Below are 27,231 nucleotides of genomic sequence, written 5' to 3'. Positions count from 1 at the left end.
ATACTGGTGTTTGGAAAGGCTGAACTCAGGGCTAACAGAGGGAGCCCAGGAGGGCACACCCAGGGGGCTGAGGAGAGGGGGCAGCAGACAGATTCGGCTGAGGGACTCTGCAGGGTCACCTCGAAGGCAAGGAAGACTGTGGAGGGTGGAGGACATGCACGCACCCCTCCCTGCCCTACACAGCCACGGCCCTTCCAGTGGACCTGGGGAGAAGGGCCCTGCAGGGCACGAAGCCCTCTCAAGGGGCCCTGCTTCCATCCCTTCCATCTTCAAAGTGCATTATCAGTGCAAGAAGTAGGGCGGGAGCTCAGGGGGTCCAATTCTGAGACAGGGCTGTGCCAGCCGGCTCCCCCCATCTCCTGCTTCCCCCTTGCCCACCCCCAACCCTTTTCGTGCTAAGACCAGAACTCTTGCTGGATCTCGTAAGGGGCAGGCCTGTGTGTGTTCAGTGCGGCTCTGCACAGCGGCACGGTGCCGTCCTGACTCTGGCCCTCCGCGTCCAGGTCCAGAAGCGTCCGCTCGGCGGGCGGCAGCGGCCCCGCCTGGAAGGGGGGCAGGGCTGGCAGCCCAGGCCGCTCCTCCACGGTGCTGCTGCTGCTTGCCAAGCAGGAGTCCAGGTTGCTGGGCGTCTCCGTGCTGGAACTGTTGGCTGGGGAGGCGCTACGGGCGTGGCTGGGAGACACGAACCACCAAGGGTCCAGTCGCTGCCGGTTGGCAGAAGGACGCGGCCGAGGCAGAAACTCCAGGGTCTTGGGTCTCTCCAAGGCAGAGTCCTGCTGTGTGTTCCAGCGCCTTGGGGTCGGGGGAAAGACCACATTGGGGTCAGGGAGACGGGGGAATTCACCTGGGTCTCGGCTGGGGCTGGGGGTTTTCAACATTCCTGGTCAAAGAGACAAAGGGAGAGGCGTTCGATAATGGCACCACACTTCTGGGCCACACACGCTGCTTCCTCCCCACCTCGCCACGTCCCTGTCCACTCGGGATAACGTGAATTACGAGCGCCTACTATTTTTCATGCAGTGTGCTGGCAGGCACTGGGGATGTAACAGGGAACTACAAGGCCACGGTCCCTGTAATCTGATAATAATGGGACACACGGGGCTCGTATCTGTCATGAAACTTGAGGAAATGTCTGTTCATTCGCAGTTCATCCATTTAATAAACGTGTGCCAAGAACAAAGCTAGGTGTCAGAAATCTAAAGACGAGTAAGCTAGGGGTCTCTTTTCCCAAAGAGGCCACCTATCTGATTGTAACAAAAAAAATCTAAGCAGGGGAAGGGCAAGCTGAATGGTCCAGGACTACTGTCGTTCACACTCAAATCTCACTGAGAGGGTATTGCCATGTTCTCTTCTCCTACGGGATCCGAGGTGGTCTCTAGGTCAGACTGCGGTCTTCTAGGGCGCAAGGGACAGGGTGGGGAAGGCCCAGGGTGACAGTGCACGTCAGGGTGTGCTGGACGTCAGACGGAGAAGGCGAGCGCGTGCACCGGCACGGCAGTTCACCTGGACACATCTCCACGTCTGAGCGATGGGATGAGTGACAAGGGATGAGTGATGGAGGGCGTGATGCCCGGGCGGAAGCTCGCCTTCTGAGAGTGTCTGGACTCACACTGTAACGAGAGACGAGAGCCCAGCTGCGTGGCCGAAAATACCCTCCTGCGTGCAGGGCAGGATTGCTCTCGGTAACTGCAGCCTCCTCTTCAGGGAACAAACAGAGCTGGACTCCTGCCCTTGTCCTGAAAGCACCGTGCCGCACACTCCCAGACCCAGGGCCTGAGCATCCCACCGGAGTCCTGATGGGATTCTTCCCAGAGCCTGCCTGTCTGCTCTCCCTCCTCAGGGAAGACCCCCTGAGGCACAGGACGGAGAGAAGTCGGCCACCTCCCGCGGCCCAGAGCGGCCTGTCTCGACTGGCTGACCCAGAGGAGAAACGGAGCTGACCCCAATATCTCCACTCCTGGGGGAAGCACGAAGGCGGGCAAGAGGAAGGAGGGGGCGGGCAGGCCTCACCTGCTCCAGGGCTGGGGCTCAGCCCGTTGCTGGAGGGGCTCCTGCTGGCTCGAGGGGCCGCCGGCTTGAGGGCCCCATCGGAAGGAGTCCGCCGGTGAGCGCTGGGCTCAGCGCGGGGGGCCGTGAGGGTGACGTGGGTGGGGGTCAGGGACTGCCTCGGGTCTCGCTTGAAGCGCTCCACTCGGACATTGACCAGGGGATTGCGGGTGCAGGGGCTCAGGGGTGGGGCCTCCCCGGGGCTGACGGGCATCTCGTACACCACAATCTCATCACTGTCAGAACGCAGCAGGGAGCGCGTGGAGTTGCACTCGGAGATGGAGGAGAGCGAGAGCAGTGTGAGGGAGGCAGAGGGGTCTCCTAGCAACAGCACGGGCTCCTCCTTCTTGAAGAGCTTCCGGGATGGGGGGCTGGTGCTCCGACGGGGACGGCTGGCTCTCTGGAAAAGGCCCTCGCGCCTCTTCTTCTCCTCCCGGGCTGGCGGCTCGGGCTCCTCCGGTGGGGGCAGCTGGCACTTGCCAGCTTCCAGCAGGTCACAGCCGAGGCCCGTGGCTGCCAGGACGGCCCCACAGCCGAGCAGAGCCACCTCGCAGCGGCGGTGGTGGGGGCCGCCCCGCTTGAGGCTGTTGGTTGGCGTCAGCTGAGGGGTACTGGTGGCCGAGTTGACTGGGGTGGGCTCCTCGTGGACGCCGTCGCCGGGGGGGCCGTCCCCATCCTCTCCACGAGGGAATGGGATACAGAGGTAGGACTGGTTGGGTGACGGCTGTGGACGACTCTCCCCACTCCGTGGACCTTCGCTGTCCTCGTCCTCTGCGAAGATGAGAGGAGTGGAGGGGGAACAGAAAATGGGAACGAAGCGGCAAGAGTAAGAACCTGGTCCTTCTCCCCAACCCCAGGCCCCTGGCCTAGTGCCAGGGATGCGGACGTTGAACAGTCTGAGGTGCAGGACAAAGAACCAACAGGGCTTCATGCCTCCACACTCAACTGTGACCAATGTGGGGAAAGCACTCTCCACTCCACAGCCCGTTTTCCTCTGTGCAGAAAAGACAATCTGCTAATTTGCTCCTTCTGTCGTAGGGACCCTCAACACAAGAAGTGCGGTATGAGTTTCCTAGAACAGACAGATCCCTAATTATTTTACAACTTGAAACTGGAAGGGATCTTGGATTTTTAGAATAATGGCCTACAGACTTGTCTTAAGACTAGCGTCCTGCAGGACGTCCCTGGTGGCCCAGTGGTTACGACTCTGCACTCCCAAGGCAGGGGACCCAGGTTCGATCCCTAGTCAGGGAACTATATCCCACATGCATGCTGCAACTGAGAGTTCGCATGCCCCAACTAAAGAGCCTGCCGGCCACAACTAAGAAGCCTGCCGGCCACAACTAAGGAGCCCGCCGGCCACAACTAAGGAGCCGGCAAGCCGCAACTAAGGAACACGCCTGCCGCAACTAAGAGCTGGTGCAACCAAAATTTTCGAAAAAGAAGAAGACTAGTCTCCTGCAAAGGATTAGAACCCCCTGCGTGGGTGAAGGCCCATCTACTCTGTGGACTGACTTATTATGATCTTGGAATTCTAGAGAGAAGAGTACTTTCTGAGAGAGCCTGGAGAAGGCCTTACCCATTCAGTAATCACAGGGCAACACTGGAAAAGCTTCCTTGGAGGAACACTGTGGTGTCTTCTATCACCATCTCCCATTCTGTGGACTCCCCACATTAAAATACACAGAAATAGACCCAGGAAAGGAAACTGCCTGATTCTAGGCCTCCCCCTTCTTCACTGCCCTAAGGAGACTATAACTGGCCCCTTGGGATAGGAGGCCAAAGGCAGGTTCCATGGCAGCCGTAGTGATTTGAGAAGACTCAATGGAATGAGAGTACAGCAAACGGAGAAGGAACAAGCGGGGTGGAGGGTGGGGGGGACCAGGAGTTGAGGAAAAGAGGAAACACCCCCATGAAGCAGTACTAGGGGTCCTTAAAGAGTCCGAGAAGCTTGGCCAAGAATTCGCTGAGGGAACAGGAGGAGAGTCGAGACAAAGGCAGTACTTACCCATCTCCATAAGGCTGGTGAACCCTGGCAGGGCTGGACTATTCCTCGGCCCCTTCCCCAGGTTGGGGGCACTGGACGACCACTGTTTGTATCCATCTACCAGGGACTTGAGGCTGAATGAGAGGAAGTGAGGAAACTGTGAGAACTGGTTACTTCCTTTACCCTCAGCTCCCTGGGCCTATGGAAATGCCTCTCCCTGTCTGCTCGATTACAGCAAAGCCCAAGAGCCTCGGGGTATAGGCAACAAGCCTTACTGAGCCCACCCGCTTCATTAGCAAAAGTGCACATGCTCTAGGGAATGAAAAGCAGAGACATAAAACCCACCCCTCACATGCTGCTATGGAGCTGCGGGAAGACCTGCTGGGCAGGCTGGCAAGAGGACAGCGAGAATAAGGACTGCCCGGCACTGGCCAGGGTCTTGCCGAAGCCCAACTTAAAGGAGAGGCAATCACTCCGCAGGCGCTGACTACAACACACTGGTGACATTAGAAAAACTGCAGTGCTGAGATCTGCAACGCAAGGCAAGCACCGGGCAATGAGCTAGCAGAGATGGGCCAGGCCAGGCCGCGCCACTCACACCCTTTCTCAATTTCTCCTTCCAAGCTTACGGCATGCTCAGGCAACTTTCAAAGCCATCCATGTTTCAAAAACAAAAATCAACCAACAAGGCTGCACCAACCCAGTGCACTTTGGGACAGACCTATGTGGGCAGTACATAAGGCTGGACTCGAACCCTCGGTTTGTCTGGGAATGGAGAGGAAAATGACAGGCGCTTGCTTTCAAAACCCTGTAATCAGCTCACAGTGGCAAGCCAGTAACTCCAAGGTCACTGACGGGGTACCCCGCCAACTCCTTATAGGATAGGGGCATCAAAGGCCCAGAAGCACTGGTCTTTCCCCTAAAGGACAGTAAAGAAGGAGGACTAAGGAATCTGTGGGGCTATGACTGCCCTGGAGATACCAGTATATAACCAGGGGTGGCTCTCATTTTAGGGCTAGAGAGAGCCATTCAACTAAAACCCACTCTTCCCAGCCCATCTTGAGGGAGGAAGAAGGACCAACTTTTTCCCTGACTGCAGACCTCTGCTTCAAGTGCTATCAGAAATACCACTGAATTAAAGTACCTCCCAGCCACCAGTGGTTTCAACCAAAATACACAGCCAGAGAGAAGCGTGCTGTCCAACCCACAGCCTGAGACTTTCACTGGAAGTCTTATAACATCACCTCCAGCTCTGGGGCTAAGGAATCCAGATCAGCAGAGTCAAAGCCAGTGCTGACGACCAAAGGATAAACAGCCATGGACTGTCTCCCTATAACTAAGGATGCTGGGAGAATCCCAACAGGAGTGGTCAGGGGAGCAAAGGAAACGTCAAGTCAGACCAACACAGGAATTTTCCCAAGGTGCACGATGGTACCGCTTCCAAAAATAAAAAGGAAGTCAGCATGGCCCTGGCAATAATGAGGCTTGATTCTGCGGGGTGCGCTGTGAGGAGAAGGAAACGGAGGGAGGGTTATTACCAGTACATGTGATGAGAGGGTGAAGATTAGACTCACCCCAAGTGGAAATGTGGAGATTCTGATGGGGTACTTAAACCATTAGCTTTCTCACGTCTCTGAGGGGATCTTCAATGAATAAAGAGAATCAGTAGCAGGCAACAGTGGGTACATGCAGCTCAGCCTCTCCCACGTGAGAACCCTCAAGGCTGGGCTCCAGCCATGTCGCCAGCTGCCCTCCCCTTGTCCGGTCAGCAAAGCCCCACACCATGAAGGAATCTTAACAAGATGACCAGGCCGGAACTACCACAGGCCCGGGACCTCCCAATCTGTGGGACAAACATCGCTGGGCAGCCACAGCTTCATTACAGGGGGCTTGTGAATCCACAGATCCCCGCTGTCTACAGACAGCGCATATGTTTCCTACAGATATGTACTATTTTTTTAAAGGATGGAGATGCAAATTCACTTAACATTACTGAATTCAATACAGCTTTTTGTCATTATGTATTTTCTTCAGTCAACAGGGACTAACATTAGAAAGAGTATCATATAGAGGCTCTCAAAATTTTCTGCCATGGAAGAGGTCTTTTCTTGAGACTGGGTGGATTTTCCTTATTCCTTCAATAGGAACTGAGAATCATGAAAAATTAAGTCACATATTCTGAACTGCTTCAAAAGTTTTGAGGGCAGATCTATGTAAGTTAATGTAATGTAAGAAAATTCCGAAGTTAATGTTCTGTGTAATGTGAAATGCAGTTAATTTACTAGCAAGACAAAAAATACCTTTAAATGAAGCAGAACCTGAGAAACTATTGGCATCCGTAGCCAACCTGGTAAAGCCTATCTGGAAACACACTAGTGTCAGAAATACCAAGGGACTCAGGGTGACGGAGTTCCTCAGGCCCAGCTCAACCCTACTTCTAGCCAAGGCTCAAAGGACAAACTGAGGAGTGCTTGTACCTACAGAACTTAGTGGAGCAGAGCAACCTGCAATCCCCAGAGGACTCCATCGTTGAATTCTTACATAGCTTAGGCAGTCTGCCCTACATATCTAAATATTCTGTTCTAAGGTAGCTAGTGATTTCCAAAGCCTGGCTTCCAAGAGTCCATCCTTCATGAACCAACCTGTTATTTTCACCTTCAGCACAGACCTGACATGGGGAAGTAGATTTTGGACATGAAATCGTTGTATTCAGAGAAATACCCAGGCTAGTTACAGGTTCAGGGCACCTCTAAGTCTAATAGTCAACCTTAGAAGCTCTTTGAAAAGCCACTAAAAAGGATGAAGGGGGTTACTGCTTATCCTCCCACTTGGAAAAGTCAAGAAATATGGCTCTAGATTCTAACACAAGAATAAGTATATCCCATGACATGCATTCTTCGAGTATGAAGGAGAACTGCATGAGAAGCACGGACGAATCATGACAGCAAGTATTTACATATGCTTACTACGAGCCAGCCCATCTTCTAGGGACTTCCCAAATATGAGCTTATTCATGATCAACTCCATGAGATGGGTATGGAGAGAATCCCCATTTGATAGATGAGAAAACATAAGGTCCCACAGCTGGGCATGGAGGAGCTGGGATTCACACCCCGGCAGCCGGGGCTCAGCATCCATGCTCTTCACTACTACACTACAAGCAACCGGTCTGTGAAGCACTAGGACCCCTGGGTCACAAGCCCACAGTGAGAACACAAGCACACCCAAGGCACAGGGCGTGCCATGTGCTTTGCCTAGAGGGGCCACTCATACATGGTAGGTGTGGCTAGTGGGTGGGGCCATAAGGAAGTGCCAGTGGCCCCAGAGTCACCTCCAACTGCACCTCCAGGGCTGGGTTATTCTGCCTGCCCCTGCTTTAGGATAAGCCTCCATGCAAGGGGCGTGTCACCTCTGTCCTTCCTCCTCTCTCCTCTGGGCAGACGTTTTAAGGGGAAGAGCCAGGTGTAAATAGAACACTCAGGCTGAACTCCTCACACGTAGTGAATGCTTGGGCTACTTGCTCGTCTGAACAGGAGGCCTCCAGGGCTGGGCAAACTGTAACTCATGGGCTAAATCCTGCCCATCCCTTGTTTTTGTACAGTTTTACTGGAACACAGCCATGCTCGTTCATTTACATATTGTCCATGGTCTGTGGCTGCTTCTGTACTACCACAGTGGGGCTGAGTAGTTACTACAGAGACCATGTGGCCCACAAAAGCTAAAATACTTACTATCCGGCCCTTTATGGAAAAAGTATGCCAACTCCTGTCCTAGGGGCTTCCAGGGAACAAGGAGATTGGAAAACCCTATTGTCAAGATCAAGAAGTTTGTCATTTCTCTGAACGCGGCGAAACACGCAACAGAGAAAAAGGTATTCCACATCATAGTTTTAAAGGATTTCCCATCCTCTGGCTCTTACCCTTCGTCTCCTGAGGCAAACTCCTTCTGACCAAGTGTGCCCGGCCCCCACGTCCGTCCCTTCTTCTTGGGGGCCCTCTTCTCCTCCTCTTCCCCCTCCTCCTTGGGGACGACACAGCTCCGTCCCCAGGTTTTGCTGCTTTCGCCTGGTGTCACTGTGAATAACAAAGGCCGAATGGGAGCTGGAAAGCAGAGAGGTCCCCCCAAACTAGCCTCTCCCCGACCGGACACGCACACTCACATAATTGGAGCTGCGGGGGATAGTCAGACCTTGTCAAAAACTCTGTGCCCGAGTGGAGCCTGCCAGGTAAGTAAAGGAGTTCCCAGCCAGCACTCACTCAGTGCTTTCAAAGTACCAAACGTGAGAAAACCTCCCAGATTCTCCCGAGTCCAGCATAAAGTGGGCACTCAGGCCGGCCAGTCACCAGAGCTCCAAGCAGACCTGACTCCGGGAACATGTTTTGTTGCCGGGGACTGGCTTGGGGGGGGCGAGGTGGCGGGTGAGGAAGTAGGTGAGAGATAAGGGGTAAGGAAGATGTAGAAGTGAAGACATTTTGGTAAGAAAGTGCTGGAAAGGAAGAAAGTGAGGAATTCAACACTGTGGAGAAGGAAGTCAGGGGTAGGAGAGGGGGAAGGAACAGGCCTGGAGAAATGTAACAGATAGGAGAGGAGGTGCCTTCTTCTGACCCTGATACCTTAGAGCAAGGGTTGAAAGCCAAATGCTTCAGAAACTGGCCTTATATCATAAATGGATGGAGTGACCCAGTTACCAGAAAACAGGGAGTTGAGGGGACTGAGGCAAAATACAGAGCGTATGGAAAAAAGAATCCACTGGTTTGATTTGATTTTTCAAGGAAAGCCAGAAATCCAGGTCTTGGGGTGGGGGGGGGGGGTTTGACGAAATCTCTCTATCTTTAAATTAGGGCATACAACACACTTTACATATATGCATATATGTGTGCCTGTATAAGTTCTTTTTAATAAACACCGTCATAAAATAAAATTGGTTCGGATTCGGCCTATCACAAAGTAGCTGGCAAGTTTACCTTGGAACCTACACTTGGACAAAGCCCTTTCCTGGGAAGCACGGAAAAGAAAAACCATGATGCCCCAAACATGGCAGCGAGTGCACAAGGTCCCCAGGCCAGGGTACCTTCATCGCACCCCAGACTGCTTTGTAATTCACTAAAGAGTCCGCTGGTACCCACAAACCCCTCTGCTGGTATCTCACTAAGAGTGAAAGGGTCAAGGTCATGGAGAGACGAGGTGGGGGGTAAGGGTCTGCGTACACATGTGCATGTATATACATATTGTGGAGGAGAGGTGGCAGAGTTATGGACGGAGCCAGCCTGGACCAGTTGGTGGCTGGACAGAGCAGGGGACAGGTGCCCCTGGTGTGTTCTGGCCCCAACTAATTTGGGAAACAGCCTCACACTGGATGGCTCGCAGGCGAGGAATGATGGTGGGGCTTGCGGGAGGACTAGAGCGGCTGTTGATGAGACTCTTCCTTTTATCCATGGTGGGCGAGGCCTGTACCGTGAACTTGTGCTGGAAATCTGGTTGGGGAAAGACAAACAGATGCGTGTGCATTAGAATTTTCCCATTCTCAAATTCCTATGAGCTACAAGGATATATACTGCAACACAGGGAATACAGCCAATATTTTATAATAACTATAAATGGAGTATAACCTTTAAAAATTGAGTCACTATGTTGTAAACCTGAAACTTGTGTAATATTGTACATCAACTATACCTCAGTTAAAAAAAAATCCTATGAGAGAACTGACACTTCCTGGCAGACTTGAGGGACAGGCCCTATTTCCTGAGAAGCTCCTTTTCACCTGGGAAATGTTCTCTTTCAGAATCATTTCTTTTTCCCATAGGGACACGGCAAGATGGACGTACGAAGAGAAGGAAACTTCATTACCCAAGTGAACTTCATTATATCGTTTTCATAAAGCCGTCTATATAACGTACATATGTCTATATAATGTATATAGGTATAGCAAGTACGTGCTTAGAATAGTTTTTAAAAATATTGTGAGACCTTGTCGATTATTCTAGGAAATCTAACTTAAAATTCTCCATCTCATACAGTCTATCCGTACACGCCTCCTTTTCTCAGGGACCAAAGCAGGGAGACTGATGCTCCTCGATGAGTGCGGGGTACCAGGACTAACCCACAGAACCTGGGGAAGTGAGGGAGATGCGGTTAATGGTCCACATTCTGATGTATTCCAAAGGCATTTACAGCGTACATGAGGAATGTAAAGGGTACATTCTCTGAGTTTCTGAGCTTCATTCTCCCCATCTATCAAAAGGCTATGAAAAAGATCTGCATGTTTGCACCTAGGTCTCCCCTCTAGACTGTGATCTCCCTGTAGGTGAGCTCCATGGCTTTTCTATCTGCTGCCTTAGCACACAGCAAGATGCTGGCACGTGCCAGATGCTCCAGAGGTGCTTAAAGACTGTGTTGCCTGAAAAGAAAAAAATGTGCAACGACACATTCACTGCATTTCACTAGGTGGATTCTCTCGTCTGTACCTAAGCCACCATCCCGGTGCTTAAGGTCATCCACTACTACTCCTATTATGCCATTTCCCCTTGGCTCCTTATACTTCTAATAAGCTTGCTTCCTGGGGCCTTACAGACTCAGAATACAATGAACTTTATTTACATAACACACACTGGAGTACTTACCTCCCTCCGTGGGTACGTTACGCCCCGCAGAGATTCTAATTCATAGTTTCATATTTCTTTGCATTTTCCCAAGGCTGTACCTACTGCCAATGTACCTTTGTTCAGCTAATGTGTTTCTGAAAGGTTACGTGTAAATCAAATTCTTAAACGTTCATCCTAATCTCCACTGCACACAGAGAGCTAATTATTTACAGAAACCCTGAGATGAGTTATTTTGCAGACTCATATGCACGTACACACATACCCTGGGATTTTTTCCCCCGGTGACATATTCCTTCTCCAGGTTTGCCTATAGTGAGACGTGCCTGTGTGCACGGCCGTGCTACTAGCAGCCTGCAGCCAGGCCCGTCACACTCACGGCCTTCCCCTCATATTCTGTGTATAGTCAAACTACAAGATCCCCCTGGAAGGCGGAAGCTTTCCACCAGGCCAGGCTTTCCACGGAATAGAATGGACCTTCCTAAACCAGCTCCGTGATGAGCCCTGGGGTCTCACGTTTCTGAGCTCAGTCCCTGGCTCCCACAGAAGCCCTGCCACACCAGCCCCTCGGTCCGCTCCCACTTCCCCCAGGTCCCCGGACACCAACCGGAAGGGAGGCTGATGCGGTTTCCATCCTTGAGCTTCAGTCGGTTCTTCCTGAACTTGCCCTTGCGTTTCTTGACCCGGGGCTTCTCCTGGCACAGCTGGTGGATGATGATGTGGAGCTCCCGCTGCAGGATGTCGATCTCCCGCTCGGCCAGCTCCCGCTCCCGGCGCCGCAGCAGCTCCTCCTGGTTTTTCTGCTGGAGTGCGGCCCGCGTCAGCTCCTCCTCCCAGGTGTGCAGCTCCTGCCAGGCAGGTAGAACCACGGCGGGGGTGTGTGTGGCAAGTGGTCCGTGCAGAGGGGGCTCGCCCCTGGGGGGCCAGTGCTCACAGCAGCCTGGACAGCTCTCCTCTGACACCCCACGCTTCAGTCCCCAGCGGAGGTGGGGGCTCAACAGCTGGCTGGAAAATGAACACCTGACCACCGCAAATGGAGGCAAGGCAGGCTCCGAAGAGCCATCCCGAGGATACAGCTAGAGGAGCCACAGGCCAAGCCCTGGAGACGGGGGCTGATAGTTCCCTGTGCCCCTTGATTGACTGATTAAAATTACCTGTGACCAGGACAAACGATGGCGTTTGGGTGGAAAATATAATCGTATACTCAAATTTTACAGATTTGGTTCTATTTTGATTTTTTCTTTCTGTTACATAAAGGAAAGTTTTTTAAAACCAGAGCCAACTTAATGTGATCTAGCTTAAAATGTGCGTGCTGTAAATGAATCACCCTCCAGGCATCGCCTAACATTCAAATGAAAATAAATATATTTCCAGGGTGGCTGTTCAAAAGGTTCGTGAGGCGCGTCATCTAAATCTTTGTTCACTTGGTTGAGTGAATCCACTGAGCGTGTGGTTTAAACTTTAGATAAGGACAAAATGGTTGTCCTTATCTAAAAGGACAACCATTTGCTCTGGAAGGATGGGGACGGCACAGCAAAGAGAAGAGGGAACATTTCCTGAAGTCTTTGCCAGGCACTTTCTCTAGAAGGTGGGCAGAACCTCTTCCCTCCCTCCCCTTTTTCCTCCTGCATGAATTTACAAAGGAACTCACCATGGAATTCCTGGAAAGAGGTGGGGGCTTATGGCATCAGGAAATAGGAGAGAGCCCAGGAAAGAGAACAAAGCATGCGTATAAAATTTAAACATGTGGACTCTAAACTGTTAACACTGGTTACCGCAGGCCTAGGATGGAAGTCGGGTGGAGGCAGAGGACTAAAACTTAAGAAGCTTTCATGTCAACAACCTGAGAGAACCATGTCTAAAAAGGGAGAAGTTTTCTTCAATAAAGTAGCCAGAGCAACACTTCTGTGGTTGAAATTCAAAATTCTCAATGAAATGCTCCCCTATAAGAAGTCATTCTGGACCAGAACAAACTATAGGAATGGAACCCAGGGCTAGAAAATAGTATGTGAACACATATCGGGGAAGCAGAGCAGCAGGCAGAGAGCAGAAGAGAAAACAAACAAAATGGGAATAAAGTATTCTGATGAAAGGAGTTTTCCGTTCAACTTGCCTTCTGTTCTCAAGAGTATATGAAAATGACCATAAAAATGATAGAAAGGAGAAAAATGAGAAGAGGATGAGCACCTTGAAAGTTGTCTGGTACGTGGTAGGTCCTCAGTAGTTGCTGATTAACTGCTGAGTCGATGAATGAATGAGAGAAAGAAGGAGGAGGAGAGAGAAGACCATTTTATAAATGCAGGTCCCTCTTTATGGGAACATGGATTCATCACAGTGCCTGAGAAATGAGCTTGAACTTTTGAACTTCTCCTTCTTTGATGAAATAAGCCCCAAATAAGCCCCAAAGATTAACTGTTGTGCGCCCTCCACATCCTTGGCTTCCCGGTCCCCCTGCTTTGTTTTCACCATCAGAACAAAAACACATGGAAGATTCAGAAAAATTATTCCTGGTTGGTTATTTTGCTGCTAAATGCGAAAGCTGAAAATTAGTTCGAGCTAATCTCAGCCTTCCTAAGTCCTCTCTCCTGCATGCTCTTGTCTAAGGGATGACTTGGGTTTAAGCTCCTTCCTTTAAGGGAACCTGAACCCCAGCCCAGAGACCAATCCATCCTCACATACACAGAAGCAGAAGTAGGTTGAGACAACCTGAAGAGTGAATCATATGGGAAAACGGGACATTTATGGAGTACTCAACTATGGCACCATATACCTGGAAGCCCTCCAGCGTGGTAAATCCCCTTCTTGCGAAACACCTATTTGGGTATCAACTCCACAGTATGCAAATTACATCTTCCACATACAATGATTTAAGAGGAATCTCTCCAGAGAGAAAGCTCATTATCCATTTCACCCTCACTTGCCCAACTCCAAGCCTTATAATGGAGAGGTATCACAGCATGGGTGTTAAAAGCAAGGGCTCTGGAACAAAGTAGCTGATTTATGGCCTTGAGCAATGAAAATGGGCATCACATGTTATATGGAGTTAATAGCACCAATATCACAGGACTGTAATACATAAGGTAATTATTACCTTATTATGCAAGATTATGTAAGAATTCATATAAATTACTCACAACAGAGCATGGCAAATAGCACATGCTCTACAAATGTTAGCTATTACGAGAATTGGTTTGACTTTTTCTAGTGACTACCTCCTGACAAAATCCAACTTTCATTTTTCTTATTGGTTGGTACCCTTATAATTCCATCAATCAAAAGAAATAACCACGGAACTATATTCAATATCCTGTGATAAACCATAATGGAAAAGAATATGAAAAAGAATGCATATATATATATATATATATATATATATATAATATATAACTGAGTCACTTTGCTGTATAGCAGTAATTAACACAACATTGTAATTCAACTATACTTCAATAAAAAATAAATTTAAAAAAAGAAAAAGAAATAAGCAGGAGTCAGTGATTCAGCAATCTCAAAAAAGGCCAGGAACTCTGGGGTTCTTCTAGTTGGAATAGAACTAGTAATTGGAACAGTCTCTTTTAATCATTCTGCTCAATGGTCAGTACAGATCCACCACTCTCTCCCCCTGGGTCCTTAAAGAATCGTCATAAGCTCACTGCATCCCCCTGCAGAATGCTCCTTGACTTGCCAAACAGCACAAGGATTGCTATGTTGCATCAAAAGAGTTATATCTTCAAATCAGCTCCAGGAATGATTTTTAAGTCCTTTGTTTAGGGAAACGATGATATTGGAAAGAAAATGGTTTTGGAATCAGAAGACCCCAGTTCAAGATTCTGCCTCCTCACTTACTAGCTGTGTGACTTTAGACAGACACTGACCCTCAGCTCTGAGATGAAAAAGTTAATAACACCTGCCCTACATGCTGGCAGCAGGGGCCATTAGACTCCTGGATGAAATGGGTGAAGAGGTCTCATCAGACCTTTCAAGTGAAAGAACTGGGAAGCCATAAAGACAATTTTAGATTCTACGATTATTATACTGCTTCCCAAATTTCCACAGAGGGGAGTGAGAAGGGAAAGAAGAAATTAACCAAGTCTATCCATGGACATCCCTCGTGCCCCTAGCCACTGGCCCCGCAGGATAAACAACATAACTACTTTGATTAGCTTCCTCTGTGCGATGCTGACTGCTAGCCAGACACTACGGGCATAGAGAGGGGCCATTTAAGGAATGGTCTCCAAAACAAAAAGGCAAATGGGCTACGGGTCTCTGAGCTCCTCAGCTGGTTCAGCCTTTGAGCCCTTTTCATAAAAACATGAAAAATGCCAAACAACTTCAGACTCATGGTATTTTTAGCCCATATGGTGTTTCTGATTCTGATCCCCAAAGACACTGGCAGGATGTTCTGATAATTGCTCTCAGTATTGAAGTATCCCTACATCCAGTTAAACCCCTTCTACAAGTCCACTGCAGAACAAAGAAAGCTTTCTAGAACGCTCTCGTATTTCCAGCCGGCGGGGCGAGACACCCTGCTGGTACTTGCCCAGCCGTGCTCCTCCTCCAGTTTGGACAATAAAGTAGATACTCTGCAAGGACAGCTTTGGATTCATGACTCCCCCCACTTATTCCTGCCACATCCCAAAAAGAAAGAAAACTTCTCCATCGTTTCAGGTCACACCTGAGGCCTGGAGAACTCTCCATGTTAAAGCCAGGAAGGAAAAAGCTGCTCTGTGGCCACAAACCAAGCAGGAACGTGGTCGTGTCAGAATCGGTCCAGAGGCCCCAGTGGAGAAGATCCACTAATTCAATGCATACCTTTTGCTTCTCTTTCTTACCTTTTCTTTGGCCCTGAGTTGGTCAAACATCTCCTGAATCTCATGTTTCCAGTCATCTTGCAGGCAGTGGAAGGAGTCCTTGGGCATTTCAAAGAAACCAGACTCCTCTATGGTAGTTAGCTGGTCCAGGATATTCGTGAAAGATGGTCGTGAATGGGGGTCAGGATTCCAGCAATCTGCATGGGGCACAGGAGTCAGCAGGAAGCATTAGCGGACAGAGGCAAATGTAAGATTTAGGGTACGACGTGACCTCATTTGACAGAAAACCACCTCTCATTTCTCCTTCCAGAAATAGAGACTGGGACTTAGGGAACCCCAAACAGGGCTCAGGAAGTAAAGCAATCTGCCCAACATCACAATCACCAACAGTGAAGCTGGAAACCCAGGGCAGCGGCTCTGCACCCATTCCATTCTCACTATTGATTTCACGTAGGTAAGGCAAGTCCAAAGCGTTTTCTTGCATGAACTACAGCTACCACAGTTTATCAAGTTACTGCACGATTCCAGTCCTGACAATGGGTAACTACACCTTGGGCCCCCATTTCCCATGAATAAATGAGCTACCCTTCCCCAACTCAATGAGCTGATGAGAAGGCAAGGATGAAAAGCATGGGAGTCAGGAAAAGTGAATTCTATCTACGCTCAGCTGAACCACTAACCAATGGAGTGACCACCTATCCATTTAACCTCTCTCAGCTTAGGATTTCTCGCTGACAAAATCATAGGGCTTGCCGAGATGAATTTTAGAATTCCTTTCCTCATAGATCTTCATTTCTATATGTAAGACACTCAGAGGTCTTGAGGTAAAAGCTGCTATACCTTCTCACTTTGGATTAAATAATAATATTCTGAAGCACTGGATAGCAGCCTTCAGTTTCTAAGCTACGTTCTGCAGTCACTAGATGGACAGAAGGGACATCGGTGACACCAGTGTAGCAGGGTGCTGACATCATCTTGTAGTAGCTCTTCCAACAATCTTCAGGATTCCTCCCTGACTGACTCATACTTCACCTCCTCTTTCAGTTACTGACCCTGCAGAACTGGCCACAATCTATCGAGTGCCGATAGAAAAATAAACGGTCTCCAGTTTTGTTCCAGCCAGGGGGCACTCACCTTCCATGAGTTTGGCAAAAGGTTCCGGGCATGTAGAAGGAATGGGAAGGGCAAGCTTGTTCATGGCCACTCCATAAGCGACTGCTAAGCCATCGATTCCTCGGAAGGGCACCTCACCGGTCAGGAGCTCCCAAAGCAGCACCCCATAGCTAAGGAGAGGAAGAAGACAGAAGCCGCACCATGAACCATAGGTGCAACTTCATGCAAATATCTCGCGAGGCTTGGACGAGCATCCCACAGCCTCTCTGACATGTAGGGAGACTAACAAAACAGAAGTACTGCTATAATATAAAAGGGAGACCATAAAGCCTACCGGCTATAACCGAAAACTCTGGAGTCAAGCACACTTGGTCTTTTTCCTCAAATTCCTTATGTGTGAAGTGCAAATAACACAAGCAGTCTGACAAGGCTGTCATGAAATGAAATGCACTGCTCTAGTGTTTTAATCAGTGCTCAAGGGCCACATCTATTTTGTGGTTGCTATTGTGAATGTAATACACTGGGAGAAGAGGCAGGCTTCTGGGAATACATTTTTTCCTGCTCTAAGAAAACTTCAGCTTAAGTCACAGATACATTATTTTTTACTTTTTAAAATTTTATTGAAGTATAGTTGACTTATAATGCTGTGTTTAATTTCTGCTGTATAGCAAAATGATTCACTTATACATATATACATTCTTTTTCATATTCTTTTCCATTATGGTTTATCACAGGATATTGAATGTAGTTCCCTGTGCTATACAATAGGACCTTGTTGTTTATCCATCTTGTATACAATAGTTTGCATCTGCTAATCCCAAATTCCCAATCCTTCCCTCCCTCACCCCCTCCCCCTTGGCAACCACAAGTCTGTTCTCTATGTCTATGAGTCTGTTTTTGTTTCGTTGATATGTTCATTTGTGTTGTATTTTAGTTTCTACATATAAGTGATATCATATGGTATTTGTCTTTCTCTTTCTGACTTACTTCACTTAGTATGATAATCTCTAGGTCCATCCATGTTGCTGCAAATGGCATTATTTCATTCTTTTTAATGGCTGAGTAACATTCCATTGTGTATATATACCACATCTTCTTAAACCAATCATCTGTTGATGGGCACACGGGTTGTTTCCATGTCTTGGCTATTGTAAACAGTGCTGCTATGAACACAGGGGTACATGTATCTTTTCGAGTTATAATTTTGTATGGATATATGCCCAGAAGTGGGATTGCTGGATCATATAGCAACAGATACATTTTTTTTAGCTTTATAAAAGCAGAGAGATGACCACCCAAAACAAACATATTTTGCTCCTGTGAAAGATTTCTTTCAGTGCCCACTGGGTTGAATAGATTCCTGCCCCCGTCAGCGTGAGTGCATCCTTAACGGTGACCTCTGTCTAATTCAAAGGGGAAAGTTTCACAAGGGTGGACTGCGTCGGTAGAGCAGAGCAGCACATCAGCTGTGAGGGCTTCAAGTTCTTTCGCTACCTTTCAAGTCCACACGAAGAATTTCTTTTCACACGTTCTGTGAGTTAGGGAATGGGGAGCACAAAGCTTACGGAATAATTATTCTATGAATTCACAATCAGAACCAGGCAAACTCATGTAGTGTTTAATCCTTCCAGGAATAAGTCAGGACTAGAAACCATAAGGCCATGAACAGTTGGAAGAGGGCCTCTCCTTATATTTTCAACACAAAGCTCAATTTTTTGGTAATATTCATCAGTAGTTTACAACCAACAAGAAGACATATTTATTTTAAAAAAATAATAATAAACCCAGCAACTATTCGATCATGGTACCTTGTATGTGCAGCATGCTAAGACATTTACAAACATGATCCTGAATCCCTACAACAAACCTGCAAGGTAAGTATTATCATCATTTTGCAGATGAGGAAAGCAAGTTTTAGATAGGGTTAGCAGCATATATTAAGGGCATATGTGGAGTAAGTCACGGTGGACCTGGACCAATTCTCAATTCTTTCTCCCTAGAATGCCCTTCGACCAGTTCTCTGCTTGGTAAACTCTACTAATCATCTTTCAAGATATGATTCAAATTCACCATCATTTATTCATTCATTTTAAACATCTACTAAATATTTACTATGCATCAAACTCAATGCCAAGAACTGGGATACAGGATAAAAAAACACAGATCTTATCCACAAAGAGACTACCAAGAGGAACAGAAAAAGCATCAATTAGAATATGGAAAGAGGAGTCACAACAGAGATACTATGACAGCACAAAGGAGGGTCACCTACACCAGACCAGGACGGAGGCAGGAGGTAGCTGAACCCTGAGTGAAACTTTGCTAATTGAGGGAGGAGCCAGGGCTCCAGAGACAGGGATCAGAGAGCACAACAGCATGGGCTTGCCCTCAAAGGATCCCATGGCATGGCCTGGCATGGCTCCAAAGGAGAGCAATGTGCCCACCAATGTGCCAGGACATCCCGGGGGGTCTCTACAGAGGGACCCTCAGAGTGGACTGGCCAGTGTCCTTGGACAATGGCTTTCCCCGAGTGAGCCCTCCAAATACTATCATTTTCTCTACGTATTTTGACAGGAAAAAAAAAAAAAAGCCTAGTAGACTGGTAGTTGCAGGTCTTGTCTTGTCCTGACAAGAAGGTGGATCTTAGTCTGAGGCTGATGGGAACAATTGGACACTTTAGGAAGCCTCCTGACACCACAGCATGTTACTCAGCCCTTGTTTGCGCTGTCAGGTATTCTAGTTGTTTGTTTACCAGCCTGTGGGCTCCTAAAGGGCAGGGACAGTAGTTCCTAATCTTTGCATTCTCAGGGTCTTGCCCAGGCTCTGGGATGCCTAGAGGCCCTCACATAATGAATGAATTGGTGGGTGGGTGTAAGAGTGAGTGTGTAGTCAGATGGTCCTTCATGCTGCCCTGGGTGCCCCAGAGTAAGCCCCAAATATCATCGAGAACTATACTAGGACACTTCCTGCCAAACCTTTCATGTGACTTATCCAGACAGCAGTCATGCTGGGCAGCGTCCACCAAGTGACCTCTACGAGCTCTCAGCGTTGCTAACTAGATTCCCGGTTACAGAGACTCCCATCTTCAGTTGCCTGCTCTCGGCATTACTGCCCACTTCCACCCTGAGGAACAAAAACTCAAGGTTCCCGAAACCCCTTTCTTCCATCCAGGCAAAGACAATCGATGTCCCAAGCCTAACCACCTGGAAAGACAGGGTCTTCGAAGATCCAAACATGTGTCCTGTTTGTGTCCTGGCGTTTCCTCTGTGATGGTGTTTACACTGAGCTCTATTCCGTGGAGATGTCTCAGGCCACCTGGAAGGGAAAGAAGCCAGGGACCCTCCCCTCCCAGCTTCCACAAGGGCAGCTCTGCTCTCACCTGGCTTGGTCCTTTGTTAATGGGCATTCCGTTCCATGTGAAGGGCTCTACAACTAGGAAAAGTGGGAGAAGTGCTGCTCAAGAAAGACTTAGACAGACTTGAGTCGAATGCCTGCTTTACCACTTACAGCCGTGGGACCTTGAGAAAGCAAGTTCACCTCTGCAAACCTGTTTCCTCATCTGTGTAACAGAGACAGCAATCCCCACCTCATAGACGAGCTGCAAGGTAAGAATAACAATAACTACCCCGCAACCTGAAACCGCCATCTATGGTTCGTAAACACCGTGTGCTTCCCTCTCGGAAAGGCCTGAAATGAGAAGGTGGCTGGGGAGAGCCGTGCCGAGGGGCACCAGCATTCAGGGAAGAAGGCTTTCTGGGGATGACTAAACCAGTCAAAGTGCTCCTCTGCCAGCGTTCCTCTGTATTTTTATAACAGAAGGTGGGTGATGTAAATGAAGGCTTGGTGCTCCTCCGTCAGGAACAGAGTCCAAAAAGGGGGCTGGAGAAACACACATTAGATGGATCTGAGCCTCAGGGAGAGGTGGACAGGAGAAGTCCACATGATTCACCTCAGGTTTAGCCTACTTTCTTGCCCTCCCAGGGTTAAGAGAAGGTCAAGAGGTCTGTTCAAGACTGTTTACAAGCAGCCTCGAAGTACCAGCTCAGCTTGAACTCTGCCTCGGAGTCCCTTCCCCCCAGAGAAGTGCCAGACCCCACAGTGCTGCCAATGATTTCCCAAGAGTCGAAGCCTAAACCCAAACCCTCAGGATTGCTCCCTGTGCCAATAATTAACCACCTCCAGAGGTGCAGTCATCTTTTCCACTGTTTGATAATATCACATGTGGGAGAGGGATGTTTTATTTTTTTCAAAATGAAGACGAGCCCTAGAGTGAATAGCAACCCTTCCCAACCAAAGGTGCAGCAATTCTGTACCTGTGCTGGGCCAGGGCTGTTTTTCTTATTAACCTGCATGGACTTTAAGACTGTTAACTCAGGGACCCACCCTCCAAAAAGGAGAGGGTGTCCCTTGAACGGGCTCCAGCACTTGGTCATCAGCTTGTGAGCCCACATCCCAGGAACCAAGCTGACTGTTTAATAATCTTTGGCAAAGACAACTGAACTACCATATGTGAAGGTACTTTGTAAACTGTTAGGTAACACACAATTTACTATTCTTGCTGTTAACCAGACCCTCATTCAAAATGACAACATATTTACCAACTTATGTATAAATGTATATGTTAATATATTGATTGACATAATAAATACTTATTAACATGGCAATATGTTCATGCTCTGTTACATTCAAAAAGCAGCTTACAAAATAGAATGATCCCATTTTAAGGGATGGGTGGGTGATCACAGGAACAGGAATAAACACACCAAAATGTCAACATAGATTATCTTTAGAAGTGCGTTGTGGGTGATTTTTTCTTTTCTTTCCTTTTCTTTTTTTGTTTATCCATATTTTCTATGTTTTTTCTATAGCGAACATGTTTTCCTTCCGTAATTTAAAAAACGTAAAATGATTAATTAACAAAATGCCTCCACCTCATCCTACACACGACAGGCAGAGAGTCACCGTGGGACGATGGCCTCTGGCTGTCACCAGTGCCCTCCCTGCACCACACAACCAAACGGCAAGAACTGCTCTTCTTGAGGGGGGGTCTGGGTCATTCTTATCCTACGCTCCACCACAGCACAGAGGAGGCCTAGAGAACTGTACTCGAAGAACAGTGAGACAAACTCAGCTGGCCCCGGGCACCCACCAACTGCAGAGGCCCAAGGCCCTGCGTGAGCTCCAGGAGGGGAGTGGGAGGGAAGGGGGTTGGATTCAGGTTCAGCCCCGTACCTGACACTGGAGCCATACCCTTACCTTACACACTCAAGGCCCATAAGGTAGAAACAAGATAGAAATAAAATGATACATGGAAGACACCAAGCTTGTTTTGCAGAATACCAGGGAAACCACAGATATGCAAACAACCTGCTGACAGCCCCTTCAGGCACACTGAGGGACTAGGACAACCAATGGTGAACTCTGATAGTGAACTTTAGACATCACAGGCTGACAATCCACCCCAGGTAGCATAGGAAACCCCCCTGAATTTGCACATGCAACCCATGAAGAGGCATGAAGAACAGTTGAGTCTGGGCAGAGAACTCCAGAAACGTACAAATTACTTTCCACCGACCATTTCCCAGCTCACCCGCCCCCCTGCCTCTTATTCCCTACTTCCGTGATAAACATGCTGCTCAACAGCTGATCAACTGGGTAGACATATCTGAGCATTGCCTCCTGCCTCCTTGCTCGGCCACCCTGCAATAAATCCTCTTTCTCTCTGCAAAAGACCGTTGCCTCGGTGTTTGGTCTTTCCATCGTACAGCGGGAAGCAAGTCCACTTGCTTGGTCGTAACAGAGTAAGTATGTATTCAACAAACATTTCTTGGAGGAATAAATGCATTACGAGTCAGTCTGGGAACCAGCTCTGTCCCAAGTTCCTAGACATGCTTTGGCCCTCTTGGGACAGGCTGCTGGGTCCCAGGCATGGTGGGCCAATCACCCTGGAAGAGGATGCCCAAAGCACAGGAGTAAGAGTATATAGATGGTGACGTGGCTAAAAGCACAGAGTTTCAAGAGACACATATCTAGTTCAAATCACAGCTTTACCTCTACCACCTGGGTGAACCCAGGCAACTGATTTCAATCATCTAAGCCTTGGTTACCTCATCTGTAAAACGGAAATAATAATAGCTACTTTTGGAGTCATCTCCAAATTAAAGACAAGCTTCTTGCCATGCATAAGCTCTCTTTCCCCTTTTCTGTGGGATATAATTATTCTGAAGTCACTTTCACTCAGATGTAACCATTCAGAAAAGAATAAACACGCCGAGGGATGCTGAAAGGACCTGAGTTCCTGAATGATCTCAAGGTGCAAAGCTGCCCCACCAGCCTAGACAGGCTGGACTACTCTTGAAAAAGAAGTACATTTCTACCATCAGTAGGTCTCTTTGCAATAGCAGCTTAGCTTAATTAATACATTAACTAATCTCATTAGCCTACAGTCAAGCAATGAAAGTGTAGGTTGAAGCATATGAAATTGCTGCTTTTGTGGGTGAAAAACAGTTGAATATCAGGATACAGCTCAACCTAATGAGATCTAGTCAGATATTTTAAGTAAAGGAAAACTCTTTTCTTCACAATAGGTACTTCACCCATAATTAATGTGTAGTGAAATAAGATTCAATATACAGAAGCTATAAAACATCACTGAAAGAAATTAAAGAAGGTCTAAATAAATAGGAAGATATCCCATGTTCATGGATTGAAAGACAATATTATCTAGATGGCAATACTCCCCAAAGTGATCTACAGACTTAACATAATCCCTATCAAAATTCTAGCTGCCTAATTCTCAGAAACTGACAAAATGATCCTAAAATTCGTATGGAAATTGAAGAGATTCAGAATAGCCAAAACAATCTTGAAAAAGAAGAAAGTTGGAAGACTCACACTTCCTAATTTCAAAACTTAGTACAAAGCTACAGTTCTTAAAACAGGTGGCACGGGCAAAATGGGAGACACATAGCTCAATGGAGTAGAATTGAGAGTCCAAAAATAAACTCTTTCATTTGTGGTGAACTGCTTCTTGACAGGGATGCCAAGACAATTCAATGAGGAAAGAAACAGTCTTTTAAACAAATGGTGCTAGGACAACTAGATAGCCACATGTAAAAGAATGAAGCCGGACTCCTACCTCACACCACATACAAAAATTAGGTCAAAATGGAACAAAACGGAACAAAATGGACCTATATGTAAGAGCTAAAATTACAAAACTCTTAGAAGAAAACATACGTATAAAACTTCATGACTTCGTTTCTTAGATATGACACCAAAAGCACAAGCAATCAAAGAAAAAAACTGATAAACCGAACGTCGTCAAAATTAAAAATGCTTGTGTTTCAAAGGATACCATCAGGAAAGTGAAAAGAAAACCCACAGAATGGGAGAAATTATTTGCAAATCATGCATCTGATAAGGGACTTGTATCTGGAATATATAAAGAACACTTTCAACATAAAAATGGAAGGACATAGAACCCAATTTTAAAATTGGCAAAGGATTTGAACAGATATTTATTCAGAGAAGATATACAAATGGCCAATAAGCACATGGAAAGATGCTCGATGTCATTAGGGAAACACAAATCAAAACCACAGTGAGATATACCACTTCACATCCACTAGGATGGCTATAATAAAAAATAACAAGTGTTGAGAGGATGTGGAGAAATTGGAACCCTCATGCGTTGCTAATGGTAATGGCTGTGGTAAAAAACTGTCTGGCAGTTCCTGAAAAAGTTAAATATAGAATTACCATATGAATCAGAAAATTTCACTCCTAGGTGTATACCATCCAAGAGAACTGAAAACATATGTTCACACAAAAGCATGTAAACAAATGTCCATAGCAGCATTATTTACATTAGACAAAAAGTGAAACAACCCAAATGTCCATCAACTAAAGAACAGACAAATTGTGGTATACCCATATGATGGAATATGATTCAGCTATTAAAAGAATGAAGTTCTGAAAAACATATATGAACCCTGAAAACATTATGCAAATGAAAAAAGCCAGTCACAGAAGATCACATACTGTATGATTCCATTTATATGAAATGCCCAGAAGAGGCAAATCCACAGCAACAGAAAATAAATTAGTGGTTGCCAGGGGGTAGGGGTAGGGGGTATTAGGGAATGACTACTAATAGGTATTGAGGGTCTTTTTGAGTGATAAAAAATATTCTGGAAATAGTTAGTGGTTGTCATGGGTTGAATGGTGGCCCTGAAAAGATATGTCCATGTCCTAATACCCAGAATCCTTATTTGGAACAGAATCTGCCCCAGAGTCTCTGGAGAGAGTATGGCCCTGCTGATACCGATTTCAGACTTCTGGCCTCTAGACTGTAAATTTGTATTGCTTTAGGCCACCAGGTTCGTGGTAATTTGTTCCAGCAGCCTTAGGAGACTAATAACAATGATGATCAATGTAAAACATTGTAAATTTACTAAAAACCACTGGCTTATACATTTTAAAAAGTGCACTTTACAGTATGTGAGTAATACCTCAATAAAGCTGTTATTTAAAATATACACACACACAAGCTCACTTTACAACAAGTAAAATATGCATGCACAACAAGCTCACTTTACAACAAGAAGCAACAACTTCATAGATGAAATACGATGATCATCTACAGTCCTTTCTTTTGCCTACCAAGGTGATGCTACTGTCTCACAGACATGAGGATGCTTACTCTGTAGATGCTCATCCTCCCATCAGTGGGAGAAAGATTTTTAGACCCAACATGTCCTTGTGACCTCTTGGGCTGACATTAACTAAGGGGAACGGTTGGTCTAATCTTTGACTCTGCAGTTCTGGGCGCATGCTTGAGACCTATCTTTTCCCATTTCTATATCAATGCTCAACAGGCAAGACAGAGCCTTGACTAAAAGCTTAACTGGATAACTGGAAAGGATAATTTCCAGCCCACGCAGAAAAAAAGAGACAGCAAAAACAATACTCATCAGCTGAAGGGCTTATAGTGAGAACAAGTCCAACGGTAACAGCCACTGTTGCTAAGGAAGCCAGGGTGACTGTGGGGAAGGTCTCCAGGAGTGTCTGGGTACCCTCACCACCCTGGAGGTCAGTACACACTGCCCCTAGAATCTCCTGGTCCTTCCTAGGGAGCAATCACCAACACAAAGGGGCCTACACAGAGGTGGTACTTGCCCCATAGCACCGGGGAGATTTCTGGCAGATGAAGGTGTTAGAAACTGTCCTTTGGCAACGTGGGATTTAGTGTAGATTGCTCTGAAGGGGTCACCTAGACCTACCTGGGGTGCCTGGGATTCTATGCAACCTCAATTCTCCAAGTCCCGAAGCATCCGTGCAGCCAAAATAGATCTGGGGGGCACTGACCCTGCACCTCTGGACCTTACCTCCACACGTCGCTGCCTTTGGAAAACATGGAGGCACGAATGACTTCAGGTGCCATCCAGGCATACGTCCCTGCTGCGCTCATCTTGGTGGTTCGGTGCCATTCCCGAGCCAGGCCAAAATCGGTGATCTTCAGAACCTTTTTGCTCAGGTCTCCGTTCTCCACCTTCTGGAGGATCAGTACTGGGCAAGGAAAGGAATACAGAAGAAACCAGAGTCTGCGTGAATCACAGGGAAACCACACAATACAGACCCCTCCCGCCATCCTCTTGTCCTGTCCTGCAGGCTCCATCACGTGGCTACCATGGGTGGATGGTGGGAGCCACCATCTTTAAACACCTAGGATGCATCCGTTTTGGTGCCAAGTATTTTACAGGCATTATCTTCAACCCTCGCAACAACCTTAGGAGGTACATAGCATTGCCATCGCTGCTCTACAAACAGATGAGGAAACTGAGATACAGCACCACTAAATAAATCTTCCAAGGCCACTCAACTAATAAGCCAGGACTGAAACCCTGGCAGCCTGGCTGGAGAGCCTTCCCTGTTGCCATGACACCATACGGCCCACTCACACCCTACAGAAGAAGAGCTGTGGGGTCACAGCCTACCCTTCTGAGGAGCGAATACCTGGCCTTCCTGACTTCCAGGCCGCCGCTGGGCTTTAAGCACTCTCACAGCACCAGGAGTGGAGGTGCCTGCTGGGCTTTTAAGGTTTCCGACAGTGTCTCAACAGTTTCCATGAACCTTTCCACGTTACTTTATTTAAAGTCTTAAGAAAGCATGTCTTAGTTTCAGGTGTACAACATTGTTAACCAACTATACTCCAATATAAAATAAAAATTAAAGAAAAAAAAAGCATGTCATTTGGGCAGAGATTTTCCCTTAATCCAGGAGCTCACCAGCACCCACTGGGGAGTGGCTGACAGGTTGGAGGTCAGAGGGCACACACGCTGATGCTCACCCACATGACGGCTCCAGCGAGAAGCATGCCCTCATGGGAGCCAATCTCCCCCAAAAGAGCAAAAACGCCCATTGACTAAAGTGCCGTAAGCAAAGGCCAGAAACCCTGCCTGAGTCGGCAGCTAGCGAGCTCCTGGGATATGACGAAGCCGAGCCTCCATTTCCACAGGTGGGACGGTTCCAAGGGCCCTGGGTCAGGACCACCTCTGTGGGCCAGAGGCTGAGCCACCGGGAGTTCAGAGCTCTGTACATGGGATTTCAGGGAAGGAAGGAAGGTTCTCTCTGCCGTTCAAGTCTAAATGGGGAGAGTGGGGTAAGGGGGCTGGAT

General features: G+C 47.6%; 1 protein-coding gene across 2 annotated transcripts in view; it reads right to left on the bottom strand.

Moving 5' to 3' along the window:
* Nucleotides 1-395: 395 nt before the first annotated feature.
* The window catches only part of MAP3K9 (mitogen-activated protein kinase kinase kinase 9), a 69,639-nt gene continuing 42,803 nt past the window's right edge, over nt 396-27,231 (bottom strand). The window contains exons 3-12 of one of the 2 annotated variants that reach the window (XM_065871030.1): nt 25,943-26,123; nt 16,575-16,723; nt 15,462-15,637; nt 11,240-11,480; nt 9,385-9,507; nt 7,953-8,106; nt 5,608-5,676; nt 4,055-4,167; nt 2,011-2,880; nt 396-880 (exon numbers count right to left, since the gene is read on the bottom strand). In XM_065871030.1, coding sequence (XP_065727102.1) covers nt 396-880; nt 2,011-2,880; nt 4,055-4,167; nt 5,608-5,676; nt 7,953-8,106; nt 9,385-9,507; nt 11,240-11,480; nt 15,462-15,637; nt 16,575-16,723; nt 25,943-26,123 — 2,561 coding nt within the window. The remainder of the gene's footprint in view (nt 881-2,010; nt 2,881-4,054; nt 4,168-5,607; nt 5,677-7,952; nt 8,107-9,384; nt 9,508-11,239; nt 11,481-15,461; nt 15,638-16,574; nt 16,724-25,942; nt 26,124-27,231) is intronic. The other variant, XM_065871031.1, reaches the window with a different exon arrangement.

The sequence above is a fragment of the Phocoena phocoena genome, chromosome 2, assembly GCF_963924675.1.
Source record: "Phocoena phocoena chromosome 2, mPhoPho1.1, whole genome shotgun sequence".
In the NCBI taxonomy this organism is placed as follows: domain Eukaryota; kingdom Metazoa; phylum Chordata; class Mammalia; order Artiodactyla; family Phocoenidae; genus Phocoena; species Phocoena phocoena.
Note: the sequence above shows the minus strand (reverse complement) of the source record. Positions and strands in the feature narration are given on the sequence as shown.